The sequence below is a fragment of the Formica exsecta genome, unplaced genomic scaffold, assembly GCF_003651465.1.
Source record: "Formica exsecta isolate Colony F162 unplaced genomic scaffold, ASM365146v1 scaffold15, whole genome shotgun sequence".
In the NCBI taxonomy this organism is placed as follows: Eukaryota; Metazoa; Arthropoda; class Insecta; order Hymenoptera; family Formicidae; genus Formica; species Formica exsecta.
Window position 1 is genome coordinate 182698 of NW_021848825.1, and position 16007 is coordinate 198704.

General features: G+C 41.5%; 1 protein-coding gene across 1 annotated transcript in view; it reads right to left on the reverse strand.

Annotated features, from left to right (window-relative positions):
* LOC115232802 (transcription factor Sp8-like) overlaps positions 1 to 14205 on the reverse strand; it is a 29257-nt gene extending 15052 nt beyond the window's left edge. The window contains exon 1 of the mRNA XM_029802908.1: positions 14128 to 14205. Within this exon, the coding sequence (XP_029658768.1) occupies positions 14128 to 14205 (78 nt within the window). The remainder of the gene's footprint in view (positions 1 to 14127) is intronic.
* Positions 14206 to 16007: the final 1802 nt, after the last annotated feature.

The following is a 16007-nucleotide window of genomic DNA, read 5'->3' on the forward strand; positions in this document are numbered from 1 at the left end:
TTTTTTTTTTTTTTTTTTTTGCACTCGCAACTTTCGGCGATCCGATCATGACGAATTTCTTGGATTAAAATCCGCGATCTTTCCACAGTGATAAATAAATAATCTACGTAGAATGATTAAGTAATCATAAAATGATAATAGAGTACTTAAATGAGAAAAATTCTCTTGAAAAACTATCGTTACCTTGTTTTTTATTCATAATTTTTCGTAGAGCTGTCACGTTTAAGTAGGTGACTATAACCGTACTTAACACGCCGCGAGTATAACTTGCGAGACTATAAATCTACTTTGTGGCGAAACAGGTGACTATAGTTGAGGAATATACTTGACACACGCGGTGGTGAACGTCAGCGAGTTAATTCTGATGTATATAAAACGCATAAAATATGCGTATTTATCATAATATATTTTTTTAATCTTTTTTAAATACAATTATTGTTTCATGGAATATACAAATAACGCCGTCTTGTTGCGTTATATGATTATTAGCGGTAACACATGGCGTTGGCCACGACGCGAAGCTCCACGTCGACCATGCTGAATGTAATAGGATCTACTAGCGACTTGTGTATGTAACGTCGAAGTCGATAATGTCAAAAGGTTAACGCAAAGATCATCGGAATAGATCGAGACACGACTCCGCGTTGCCTAGTTGCGTATGCCTAGTTTGCCGAGCGAAAGAAAGCACAAACGCGCGCGATCAATAAGAGGCATCGATCCGTTAAAAGTCGAGTACACATTCGAGCTGCGAGCGCTGCATTCAAAACGAAAACAAAAGAAATTATTTTCATATATATTTTCTAAAAATTTAAATAATATCGAAAAATATGTTGCGTGGTTTTTGTAAATCGTCATTTGAGATAAAACACACGAGAGGCTCGCAATCTTAAAGGCAAAATTAAGTGGTCCTCCCTCTTTAGCGTCCGCAAACGAGACGTTTTACGATGGGTACATGCACGTAATAGCCATAATCGTCGCATGTATATATAATCCTGTGCCCGAGAAGAACCTGCACTTTCTATCTCGTTAACGCATGGTACAAGGACATCTGTTTTCAAACAGACGCGATATCAATTAGTATTATTATGTTATTGCATTAGTAAAAAAAATTCAGAAGCGTCGAGATATTTTCTGTATCGCCGAATATAGTCTATCGCGATCTTTAGAAATTTTTGATACATTTTTATATATATATAAAAAGAAAAAAAAACAGTGTGTGTTATTTGCATAAATATAAAAAATGATAAAGATAGTTGTAAGATGGAAAAAGGCAGAACTACGCGCACATGTTTTATACGTTTAGAGAAAGCTCGTGTGTGCATAATTGAACGTGAAAAATACCTTTAATGGCGTTGATACTGGACGCCGACGGAGCGATAAAGTTTACCGACACGCACGTCACTGTGTTATTAAATGAGCACCATTAAAAATATTTCTCACGTTGTCTATTAGAAGAGATCGCAATTTTAGATATTTTCTCCTTTTCTGCATGACACTTACTCATGTTACGTATAACGTTATATAATTGATGTTTTACATTTAATAGAGCAGCACGCCGATGACGTTTCCCTTTAAGAGATGATTCAGCTCGCATGAGTAAATCACATTCAGCTATTCATAGTTCCGTCGACATGCGATGCGTGGGCACTATGTTATTCGAATCGAGCAACAACGTAATGACGCGGATAACATTGAACATACAAGTATCTGTATAAAGTATCGAATTTAAAATACTGAAACAGAATGATATCGTTGCTTCGATAGTAATATCGTTAGTATCTATAGCCACGCATCCAATATTGCGAAAGTGACCATTATACGTGCGCAGGTATAACAAGCACCGGCGAACCCGACCGGTTGTCCGGATCTCGAACAAAATGGTTCGCGTGTCTTCCGCGCCAACCTGGCGAAATTTATTGCTTCATCGTGCTTTCGCACGATAGATTCGCGATACGCGCGCTCGTTCATCTTATCTCGCAGCGGATCGCGCGTTTTGAAATTATGCAAATTATTTTTCTCGACACATCATGTATATATATACTTCTCGACAACTCCATAAGCGAGAAATTTCGACTCTAATTTATATATATTTTAAATGCGACCGAATCGTTGAGCATGCTAGGATCGGGCATTATTTCGCCATCAGTGATATTTTTAACCGAGATCAAGATCTATTACATCAGCGAGAATTGAATCACGCACAAAGACGTCATTATAAGGCTCACCCGGGAATACGAGATCGTAAAACGCGGATCATGCTTAATTCGATTCGCGAATCCGGGGACCAGGAACGCGTGGAATCGGTTTATCAGATCGTCGCTATTGAATCGCTCCATTAGAAGCGCGCATCTAATCGTGAGTCGACCCCTGAAGAGGGGGAACCGCCCTCGTTTTCGAGGACCGACTTTGACGGGGCGCCCTGCGACAGACTGTGACATATTAGGCTACCCGCGCCCTCGCATCGTCAAAGGGGCATCATCCCCGACTATAAGGAGCTCGTAAAGAGGGTTGACCCCCGCGCGTCCGGATTTATTGTTTCACGATTTGGGGCCGTGGGAGCGAAATCTGTTCGCGGTTGGTTCTCTCTGCGCTCGCATCGACACAAGCCGCATAAATATATTATCGTCGCGGTCGCGGAAAGATTACGAGCGATCGCCGGAGATGGTTGCCCAGAAGCGGTAATGTTTGCGAGCACGCGAGTAGATGCTTACCGTCGCGCCTGTCAGCGATTTTATCGCCGCGACGGAAGTTCGAGTAATCGTTGACTGTCGGTGCGTGAGTTACGCTGTTACTACGACCAACGTCATGTATGGAGGTTGCATTTAAAACGTACCGACAAACAACTAAAGATTCATCGGGAATATTGAAATCTCGAGTTATCTCGAAATTATCAAAGATAGGATGAAACACGCCACATGTGCATTAAATTAACAATATTTCATATGTCGTGGTATCGAGTAAAAATCTCTCCTTAACGTCATTCTCGAAAGCAATATTAAATATTAAAAGATGAAAAATACCGCCGCTTGCGATAATTATCCCGATAGATGATAAAGAGCTTCGTAAATAAGCATAAATAAACGCGGAGAGCCACGCATGTGAATCCCTTCCCTTTACATAAAAATTCATAAATGAGCGAACGAACGCGCGGGCGAGAGAATGTTCCCTCGATTCTCGAGGACGCGCTATAAATCGTGACGGCGTCCTTTCGCGGGAGCGGGAGACTTGATTTTCCTAATTCACTGGCGGATGTCGCACTGGAATAGAACACGGCGAGAGAGAGCCGTCCGATCCGTAAATCTAACTGTACCACCGAGGTCGTTACGCAATGCGTGGAGAGGATAATTTGTCACCTCGGGGTACGTCGAGCGCGATAGAGATACCGAAATGCAAATTGTCCGCGGCTGCGTATATCGAGCGAGTGAAACTTGTGGAAAACTGAAGTCGCGCGACCACGTAAGATCCCCGATAACGATCTCTTAGAGTCGCCGATTAGGTCGCGTCACCCCGTGAGATCGATCGATTCCGCGAAAATAGAGAGGCGAGGCGTGTGTGTTGTAACGTTATAAGATCTATTTTTTTCATGTCCTTTTTTTATGGCCGCGTACTTTCTAAACCGAAGCGTGCAACGAATGTACATAAGCTCACGACGAGTGAAATTTATATCAACGTGTGTGTTGTAACGCTATAAGATCTATTTTTTTCATGTCGTTTTTTTTATGGCCGCGTACTTTCTAAACCGAAGCGTGCAACGAATGTACATAAGCTCACGACGAGTGAAATTTATATCAGCTCTGATAAAACACAGCGTACCTAATTGTCGAAAAATAGAGGCACGTTGATTACACCTATGTTACATGTATATTGATATTTTTACTTCTGCTATATAACGCGAGTATCACAAAATTCACATTACATTTTAATATTATGTATACATTTTAATTTACATTTTAATATAACGTTTTTGAACGATGTGAGTATGAGATGAGAACAAGACAGCTATATTGAGCGTTAAATGCGCGGTGAAAACACGAGTCATAATCTTTAAACTCTCGTCGGATGTTCCATTTGACTTGTCGTTCGTAAAGCGTCACGAGTTATCGATACAACATCCACTCATTAATCATGCACGCTTCGTTACTCGAAACGAACTTCTCTTATTTCCGTAATTTATTATGCGGCGCATTACGTAGAAAAGACGAACGTCAGTGAAAGAAAAAAAGCTATCACAGATTTATTTTTGGCTTGACGAGTATATTCGTCTCTATCCCCTTTCAGAGTGGATACGCAACGTGTGTGTGCCTTTCTCTCTTTCTCCGAAGGATTCGTTGACGGGTCGGAACAATTCAGCGCCGGTGGTGATGCGAAATAATTTCTCGAGGGCTCGCGCGGTCGATCAGGTATCATTACACGTAACGATTACGCCGGCTTTTATTATATATTGGTTGTTTCTAAAAGCGCGATATACTATCTCGAGTTAGCGACTTGTCGCGTAAGGCGAGGGGATAAGAATCGATTACGAGCGATTATTACACGAGAGAGAAAAACAGTGCCGTGTACTGGATTTAATATCGAATTCGCCGTAATAATACGCCGGCCAATTACACCCTGGCCATTACTCGAAAGTCGTTGGTTCCTCCTTTGCACGCGAGCCACACGCAACGTAACGTGTTCCGCGTGTTGTGTACGCGTCTGTACCCGAGGCGGTCCAGGGCATCGCAAGAGGTGCGACGAGTATGCATCTGCTAAAAGTGGAAAATCGCGGCCGGCGTTCTTCTCTTCACGTGTGGAATATGCCGGAAGTCATGGTCAGAATTCCGGAAGGGGTCGTCGGCCGGCTCCACGCGCGAAAAGAGCCCTAAATTGCCCGAAAGACAAGGACGCTGAATACGGCTTCGGCGAAGAGAACTGCGGGACGCGTCGAATATTCGTCACGCGAGCGTTTTTTTCATTCTTCCTTCCTCGTCAGGGTTTGGTCAGGCCTTTCTGCGCGGAGTAGAAATCGAGGACATCGGTCGGGCCAGACTAACTTCGAATGAGAATCCGGATTGCGAGCCGGATTTTTACCATGTCCGACCGTGCGCGCGTACAGTGACGGCTAAAAGTTTGTCGCTGTCACGAGCGATGATATAACGTCATAGTCTTTATCGCGTAAAAATGTAGCGATAGATTTTTTTTTTACGAAGATTCAGATTACACGCCTTTTACATACAACATACGATAATAATCTTGCAATTGAATGTGATTTCTATATAAATGACAGATATAAAATATCAATTGTAGCATAAAAATTATTTATTTAAAAATCATAATTGAAATAATAAATTTAAGAGCATGCATATTAAAAATTCTTATTTAAGATTTTCAAACTTGCTTTGATTATTTTCAAATTTCTTCAAAATTCAAAATTATTTCTTTTCAATTGCGAGGAAAATTTGAAGTGGAAAAACATTATTTACGATATTTAGTTATAAAGTTGACATTACAAATTTCTCTGCATCATTTTTTATCAAAAAATCGAAAGCGAGGGATGAGTAGGCGCAAGACGCGCAATCGAAAGACCAATAAATCATCGCAGGCGACGCCGGACGCGTTCGTCCCGTCAGTGTTTTGGTTTCGACGCCGCGGGGGGAAAGGGCGCCCCGCGGGGACGCCCTTTATCCCACGAACCGAGCGGCGAGAGGGCGGCATTGCCGGATAAAGAATACAGGCGTCCGCGTCCCGCCGAGCATCGTTGGTGCTCCGTCATTCATCGAGCTCTTTTCAACGAGCGTCCATGATCCGCTCCGTGGTAATGATTACTCGCATGTATCAGTGCTAATGTCATCAAGCGCCACGCCAAGAACCATGCTCGCCGCACGATATGTACAGGTGTGTGTTTACAATAGTTTAAATACGATCGTCGACGCGAAAGACGACGGCTATTAAGCGTATGATAATTGATAGTTTCATTTCGGGATCAAAGATCTCTCTATTCTGTGCTATCATACATTGACGTAGTAAAAGATAGGGGGTATATAAATAAAAAAAAAAAATATATGATTAAGTGTTAAAAAGAAGGACAATGAAAAATATATGAATTTCAACTATAAACAACAAACATTAACGTGTTTTGCTTAGTCGTTCTCGGGCATGCTACACGATGAATATCGGAAAAATTAATAAAACGGTTTAATTAACTTTTTCGATATTTGCCTTTCTATACTTTTATCATATATGCGAATATTTCTAAAAATTCGCTCTTAATCAATCATGGGCGAAAGTTTGATTTTGCGTGAAAATGACGGTACAAATACGTAAAAAATATTTGTTTGACATTCAATAGTTGAAATTATGAATTGAGAGAAAGAGAATAGTTTTAAAAAAAATAAGTGTCACAAAAATTTTTATTTGAAATACTCAAGAATTCTTAAAGCGAAAAATATCGAAATCGGCAACAGTCGTTCTGGGGGCAACACACGTGTGTTAGAATAATCGTGTGTCAATAAGAATATTATTCATTCTCCGTGCTGTGTATGATACTCTGTGTTATACGATTGTACTTACAACCTATCGTTAAGAATAATGGGCGGTCGTGTGATATCGATACCGATATGGCCGAAAGGAAAGAGCGCGTTCCGTCGATGGCTAAAATTCGCAAGTTGCGTCGCGCGTTATCGCCGCGAGCATTAAAGGTCTCGGCAAAGAGATACACTCCATTGTTTCAGCGATAAAAAAAAAGTTAGCGGACTTATATATAAATAGAATCGCAGCGAGAGAGAAAGAGATAGAGAGAGAGTCGTTAATAATCGTCCTCCACTTTACTCGAGTGGTGCACGTTAAAGCCTGGAGGTGTCGACCGCAGATCGAGTATTGTTCGTCCTTTCCCATCATGGGTCCCGCGGTGAATGACGCTGCTCGGCGATGATACGTCACGATAATGGCCGGTAATTCGACGTACCATCGACGGGGCTCGTGCGCGCCTCTAGGAGGAATATTGTTTCGCAGCGCGCGATGGGAGTAGAGAGAAGTCTCTCTCTTGGCTTTTCAATTATCGGACCTTGGAGCGATACGATGATGGCCGGCGGAAGGCACGTATATAAACCCGGTGCAAGCCGCTGCACGCGGCCGGTAAACCCACACGCACGGGCGTATCTACGCCAAATTGCAGGTTCGATCGAGCCGCGCTCGTATGTACGATGTGCAACGAACTACGTAGGGTACACAAACGCGTGGGGGGATCTCGCGAGTGATCGGTATACGCGGGATTCGGGAAAATTTCGTTGAAACAATCTCTTCACAATGATTATCGTTTATCTCAGAACTGCCTTATACATTGAATAATCTCTTTTTTTGTTTCCTCGCAAAACAGCCATAATTTTGGTTGAAATTTATTTTTTCCCTTTTTATTAGCAGTATAAAAATATCCATTTTTCACAAGGCTGTTATATATTAATTCTATAAAAGTTCAGGCAAAAAGAAAAAGATTGTTTGGACTTTTCACAAGTGTCCTTTGCCAATGTCTGCTACTGACTTATATACATATAATAAAATATCGTACGAGTAGATTTTTCTTGTGTTGCATGGTTTATCGATAATAATAGCGTGGCTCTCTAGTATTTTCTTATAGAAAACGAACTGTCACATCTTTACGACCGTCTTGATTTAACACTGACACAATTAAACGAATCGTAATACTCAATTTGTCATATAATAGACATTTTTAATATTGTGACATTTTATCCAAAATATTCACACGAGAATATTCCCTTTTTCTAAAATAAAACCTCAAAAAAAAAAAAAAAAAAAAAAAAAAAATCCGATTCGAAAAAACATTCTTCGTTTTTATTAACACGTTAATCTTGTTGGCTCCCGTGATATGAGAAACGCGGACGTGTACGAGGTTTCGATCAATAACGTAACCATCGATCGAAGATTAACTTCCGCGGCGTTTTTTAAATCGATTCACTTTGCAGATACGGCGCTGTTAATCGAAGCCGGGAAAGCAAAGATGAAGGGTAATGGCGAGTATCGTGTTCCGCGACCGGTTTCGCGAAAGGCTCACACGAGGTTCTAATACGTTGAAACGTATAAATCATCCGTACATAGACGGACTTTGAAAAAGCGATAAATATATCGCCCCGTGTAATATCTCCTAGCCTGCAATTTCACACACAATTTATGTCTCTCTGAAATATATAAGCGAGGTGCCCCAATCCGAGGGACCTCATCTATCGCATATTCCTCTCGGTGTTGTGTTTAGGATCGATTTACACTTTCGGACGATATTTTCTGACCCGCGGCTTTTCCGATATAAACTTCGTTTCGGCATATTAAAATAAACGACATTGCGAAAATTCAGGGTGTCTACTCAAATTTTATAAAAAAAATTCCTTAATCTTTCAGATATTTTTGTTCAAAATTTCAGATAATGACAATATTTTAAAAATTTTTTTTGTTGCAACTTTCTAAAATAAGTTTTTTTATTGTATGCGTTTTCTAATATTTTTCACTAATACGAAAAATACAGCATAAATTTCAATTGCTAGATGTGCAAATATACAGAAAAAAATAGCTTTTAAGATAAACATTCTTAAATATTTTTCATTGAATATATAAACAAAGATAGATATACATAATTCACTTGGTTTGTCTACTTATAATATAAGAATGAAATTATTAAAGAGAGAAATTTTTTAAAAATTTCCTGGATTCCAATAAAATTCCATAAGAATTCCCTGATTTCTCCAGATATAAAAGAAATCCTTGAGACTTCTAGATTTTCATGTTTTTCTAGGAATAGACGCCCTGGAATTATGTAATATATGATATACGATTCCTTGTCTCTTTTTCTAAAGTTGCAGCTGTTTTTATATTTCGCTTGCATCTTGAACGTGCTAATTTTCGCGTGCGCAATATCCACATGAAAAAATTACCATCCTACTCGTCATTTATTTGTCGATGAAGCTATTTTCTCGAATACACGTCGAATCTATGATCAATTCGGTATTGCGATCATTCGACTTATGTATGTATACATATATACATGCAATTTTTTATAATGCAAACCCATTGCGCGTGTAGGTCCATACGCAAATTATAGCCGGCTGTTTTTTCGTATCGCTTTTTTTTTTCCGGGAAAAAAGGGGCGATCGCGCGCGGCGCGACGTCCACGTCGACGCTTAAACGATACCGAAATCAATCGATCATACGTAATAACGGTTTCCTAAAGACGACTTTTCACAGACCGCCACCCGGCGGCCATGTTGTCTCCCCGCACATCTGCCAGTCTCGGACCCCGTGCAGCACGGCGAGAGCTGAACGTGCTGTACGAGCGAGCTTTCGAAAGGGTGTTTACACGTCGCGAGTTACGATGCGCTCGACGAAAATAATTCATTAGGGTACGGTTCCGTCACGTTGGGCGTGACAGAGGGGAGACTTGGAGAGAAGCGATGAGAGTGACTACCGGTATCCATCGCACAAGCGATTTTCCGCAGATAAAACTTTACTCAATATCGGCCTAAAAGAGCCGTTAAAATTTTTGGATAGTACGCGTAGGAAAGTGCAGTTCCTAAAGCGTTAGATTTTGTTTTAAAAAAAATGATTAAGGATGTATCTCAGACAGGTATTATGTCACAAACGAGCAAAGGAAGGATTTTTTATCGAATTTTTAACCACGATTCTATTGAATTTTTTCTCTCTCTGTCTGGTACTAACCGAAAGATACCTATTCTACGGAATGTAAAGCAAAATCCGGACGCTCGTGGTCGCCCTTAAGATACATATAAAAGGACTTCAACAAGAAGCGGCGGTGCATCGCGTGTTTCGCAAGAGCAGACGTTGCGGTCGTTTAAGGAAATAGTGCTCCTCTCCCCCTCTCTTTCTCGCTCTTAAATAGTACAAATTAGGACGACATCCTCGTGTGGCATCCGGTGCTTCAGGTAAATCCTCTTTGGTCACGTAAAAAGCCCCGCAATCCCTCCGTCCGCTCCCGGCGTGACGGAGGATGCATTTTTCTGCGACAAACGCTGGGCACTCAGCCGCGGCCGTTCGCAGTCCATTGTCGCTCTCGAAAATGTCAACGGGACGTCGCTTAAAGGGACACCCTTACCAGGCGAATCGGATTATCGGATTACCGGTGTGGAAGCCGAGAGAGAGCATCGAGGGTACTCGAGATCGCGACGCGGACGATGTCGTGCAAAATATTGACAGGTGTCAACTACGTTCTCTATTGGCGGACACGGGTAGAATCGCATAAAGAGCTCGAGGACATACGCGACAATTCCCTTCCGCGCGCGCTCTCGTGTCAATCGTGTCCTTAGCGACATGATACATAGTATAATGGCTCGACAATCCATGGTCAATCCAAAATATATGATTTAAATAAGGATCTTTTTTTTTTTCAATCGCTTCCCGTACGTGCATATCGGATTTTTTAAAATATTTTACGCAAGATCGCTGAGAGTGAAGCGGAAGTGATGTAGCCCGCTAAAAACAGGGATATTATGTCAAGAAAGCGACGGGGCGCGGCGGAGTCGTCTGTGAATTAATAACAACAACGGTCCCAGGCATATCCCGGACTTTGTCGATCGAAGCATTAATTGTTAATGATATACCGAGGTCAATCGCTAGAAAAACGACCATCGTTGTATCGCGACGAGTGGCTCATAGCGTGACAGGTTTGCCGGTTTCCCGCGGATTCACGTCTTTTCAGCGTAGCGTGCCGACGTATAACTTTACGAAGAAAATTCTCCCCAAGTTTGTAGGTAGTTTTATGTATAGCTTCAACGCGCGTGACGAGAGCGACGGTTCAACGTGTGCCGTTTTGCGTGTGCCACGTTTATTAATGCATGACATTGGAGCAGTAAGAAGATAACGTATCTTTATACTCCCTTATAAATAAATATTTTATATACTTTCTTCCCTTTCTTTTCGCGATGGATATCATAGTTAAATAAATTTATTACTGCCGATTGGAAAAATTTAATATAAATTTTATTATCGATCTTAAAAGTAACGTAATATTCGAAATATAAACATTGCGCTGGAAAAGTTTACGATCGAACCATCATACTTCGAAACTAGGGAGAACATTGTTGACATCCTCATTCAATTGACACCGGGAAAAGAAGGGAGAATGTATACATGCGTGTAAACGATGAGTAAATTCGCCTCTATTTCTCTCGTCGCGCCAAGTCGAGCGTATTAATCGCAATGCGGAGATCGCGTCCCATTCACCGACGCGTCGTCAAGGAGTTTCACGATCCTTTAAGGGCAAACCCCCCCCATTGACGATATAAGAGACAGGGTGAGACTCGGGTGAGAGAAAGAAACAAAGAGACGAGACCCTTACGTGGACGCGAGTATCTTCTTATTGGCGGGATCGGGTGACGAAAGGAAGTAGGCATCGCGTTTCCATCCCACGCATCCTGTCAAGTGGATTCCACCGGCGCACAAAGAAGATCGGACAAATAATTGGCTCCTCGGATACACAGGTAGGAGCAGTCCTTTTGAGCCCTGAGAACCTTGCGCAAGGACCATTGTAAGAGGGACACTCGATACATTCGGATCGAGTGGCTCGACACCGGGGCGAAAGAACTTGCGGCCGAAAGTTTGGAAAATGGGACATTTATTTCGATGAGACCCGGTCACGTCACACGTTCTTTACTTACGATAGAAATTGGAAAAACTCCAAAAGTGTTTACGCGAGTTTGAATATTACCTAGTAGTAAAAAAAGTACATCAGCTCGATATACATTATTTATTTCGAGAAAGGGAGAATAATCTCTTGGAATAGATTTACTCGAGTCTTCCGCAATTCAGCTTCGTTTTGCTCTGGCAACGCGAACGCTAGAATCGCTCCCTGGATTCAAGATCGACGACGTCGCCCATGAATAATCTCACGCGATGTAAAAACAACTCGCAGCACGACGGTCGGCTACGAGAATTACATGAAACAGGTTCGCGCGAGCCGGGAACCCGGAGAAACAAACAGCGAATCAACATGGAGGATCGGAGTAACGAGAGGCGGCAAAAAGACCGGACCGGAAGCCGGATCGGATCCGAAGGACGATCTCTCGAACGCCCGCGAAATGTCCACGGACGGATACGCGACTTTTCGCCGCCATTAATATTCGAGAGACGCGACGCACACAGGAAACTTTCTGCCTGACTTAATTAATACTCGCGCTCACGCGCGCGCGCGCGCCTTTCTTTTTGACGGCAGGGATTTAATTACTTTTTTACGTCGACTCGTAAATCATTTCGCGGGGCCCGCAAGGCGACCGCCGTCGTCCTTCCTGCCGAGTCATAAAATAAAGAGCTTCTCGAGCGAACATGTGTTGCCCGGTTACGGTCGCAAATGCCGAAGGATATATCGAGAGCTTATCATTGTCAGATTATCTCTGATATTTTTTGAGTCTGATTCGTAAGGCGATCTGCAATGTGGCCCGATACGATCGTAAAAGCCGATTTTGTCGAATTGGAGATATAGTTGATATGTCAGAAACTCGTCTAGTTTGCTGCAATAAATCGAGATTTCTTTGCCTTTATTTATAGGATCTAAGATTCACGCTGATCGATGATCATTAAGACTTATTATTTCTTTTTCTATCTAAGCATATTTTTCAAATGGGTAGAAGACGTTTTAATCTTTATCAATTATAAAGTATTCACATGTATATCGCAAAAACTTTTTCAATCACAATATGACGTTGCAGAGAAGTAAATCTTCATCGTTCTCAGTACTTGTTGACACTTTTAGCATTAATTATTTTTATACTCATAAAGTATATGTTAAAGGTTATCTCGCGCTTATAAAAATAAGTTACGTTTTTAAAACTTGCAATTTACGAGAGAATACTTGATATTTTCAAAACGATTCTACATTTTTTTATTTTATCAAATGTAACTTCAATATTTAATTGTTAGATAAAATAAATAATATAAATTTATAGTAATAATAATTGTGTGAATAAAATATATATGTTTCTGATTAAAATAATACAGTCAATTAAGATAGTCCATATTATAGTGTTAAAAGTAATTGCATAGATAAATTTGATTCCATTACCAAGTAATTATCTGATAATTTTTTAAATAATTACGTATAATTGAAAATTAGTGCGTATTATTTTATGAAATAATGATTAATATTATGTATGATTATGATTAGTTCTTCTATTCTATTATTAAACTCATATAGAGACGAATAATTCTTGGTTTACAGATAACTATATCGCCATAATACTTTAGATCATAAATAATTATCATATCGTATGATAAATAATTAAATATCGTGTACTACAGATACTAATCAATCTTTCCATCTATCCATCTATCTTTCCATCATTTCTAATCATAGTGCATGTTGCACTAGAAAAAAAAATACCGACGTATAATTATATATTAAATAAATTATTTCCTTTATTCGCGCGAGCGCTGACATGTACGGATGATCGAATTGTTGATAGTAATGGCAAAGTAATTTATTTGCTAATACCCACAGCTGTGTACAACGCTCACTTAAATTACATGCAACGTTTACTGATAACTAATTTTTTTATCTCCAATCCAATTTAAATATTCTCCTTCGTGACATATGAAACGACGAGATCGACTAACAAATCGATGTCAAAGATTAAAGATGACATTTATCCTGGCGTTTAAAATGTTCGGCGTTCAAAATGGTCGTCAGGATACACCTTTGTAAAAATCTCGGCGATGTTATCGAAGGTGTCAAGAATCCGACGGTAGCCGGCGGTTCTCGGCGTCGCCGATACCATGCTCCTACCTGCCAGGATTAAGATCTCTATCCAGGATTAACGGGGGCGTCTAGATGAAACTCGAGAGACCGGCCTCGCTTCGAAAGGATAATTGTCGTTTTAACTCGACCGAGAAATTAATCCATCGCGACGGGGATTCCTTTCACCAACGTGTCAAAGCCCTTCTTTTCGCGCGAGCGATGGTAAATATAAATTCGCAGCAGTGTGTGTCACACGTCGTGAAATTTACACGTCGATAGTAGTAGCAATCTCCGCATTCGATACGCGATGTCGCGAAAACGACAGAAACGGATGCACAGACGACGTTGAAAACCAAAATAAAATTTAAAAAAAAAAAAAAAAAAAAAAAAAAGCAAAAACTCACCACGTGACCGTGCACCACCGGCGACTTCGCGATAGACTGTAGCTGGGGATAGAGTTGACCAGCCGCTGCCGGTGTCATGTCGGTCAGCATCTCGACGCCGACTTCGAGGATTGTCTCAGCCGGTGCCCCGCGGGAATTCACACACCGCGGGCTCAAAATCACACGGAATTAAAGTCCTCTCCGCGGATCCGCTTGTCTCTCTGTCTCGTTGGAGCTTCTTCGGTTCGCGCACTAACACTCGAGATGATCGCGGAAGACCCGGTCGTGTCCGATACTCGTGTCGATCTCGCGCGGAGGTCCTCCGTCGCTCGGGACAAAAAAGTTCTCCCGTCGAAAAGGTGCCCGGGATTTACCGTGTGCGTGATTCCCGTTCTTCGCCCCGTGACAGACTGCCGACCGGTCGAACGACTTGGTCTCGACCAGACGGGGATATGCGTGGTAGGGAACAGCGCGCCGCGTCCCAGGACTTGGCAGCCCCCGGGCAAAAAAGGGGCCGGGTCTGCTGGGGCGGTCTCCCTGTAGGAATTCGTTGCCGCCCATCACCGCCTACGTGCCGTACCCCAGTTTCCTCGACTTTATTTATACCTCTCCCCCCTCTCTCCCTTTCAACGATCTCCTCGCGAGATTCCCTCTCCGATGCCGCGGTCTCGGTTCCATCGGACCACTTCCTCGACCAGCTCTCTGTCGCGTTGGCGATCCCCTCCGCGGGGCCCCCTACTTCGATAATTCAGCTGTGAAATGCGCGCGCAGCTCGTCGTAGTCGTCGTCGTCGTCGTAGTCATTGCTGGAAGGGGCACGCGCGGCGGTGACTTTGGTAGTGTCCTCTCTGGCGTATAGAAGGGGTTTTCCACGCTCTGCCTCCTCTCTTCCACCTCCTCGTTTACCCTCGCGCGGCTCGCGCTTCCTTCCCCTTTCGCCGCTTTACGTGACCCGGAGTCCTATCGGCGGTGTACGCGAGCTCGCAGTTTGACATAACGGTATACATACCACGCGCCGTCGTTATTTAAATACCGATACGACTCGTGAGACGTAGGATCGAACGTAGCGTGAAAATTCTTGGTCTGTTCGCATGAGATAAACATGCGATCGAGATGGAGTGTGCGTGTTCCGGGTATAAAGGGTAAAAAGGATGAACGAAGATATTCTTGGGGACTATTAAAGGGAGACGCATTTTAGACTCGCTACGCAATTGCGTTTGACGACTTTTATACGTCCCGTAATCGCTTTTTAAATGTTCCAAGCTATTTGTTCGGAATTATTCTTAATGCGTCGCGCGTTCAGGAAATTACATGCAAATTGTTTCGTACCACTGCCTTTCCCGCGATCGTGCTCTTAATGGTTTATTTCTGTCGCTGATGTAAATAAAGTGAGATACGCGAGGATTGAATTTTATAGCGAAAGCTGGAGAGAAACATTCTTTTTTCTTAACTGTGATCTACGAAAGTATACTTTGCTATTATAATTCCATATAATTTTGCATCTTATATATAGTCCTTATACACCGTCTTGTTTGAATTACATATGATTCTATATATTTTCATCAATCCCCGTTGCAAATACGTATATATTCGCGAAGACAAATATATGTTATTTGAGATTATAATTATTGCAATGATATTAAATATATTTTAATATATATTTTAATATATATTTATATTTATATAATACATATATTGTCAACAGTATATCGCATTGTGTATTTACATATGTAACAAGAAAATGTCGAATTTATAATCACATTTAAAAGAATTGTATTGTCAACTTCGTCTATTCTAGCAATTTTGACTATATATCTGTTATAAAATCGAAATTGTAAAACTACAATGTGAAAAATCAAATATAGTTTCTGTGCATGCGGAGTTTGTTTTTAAATATTTAAT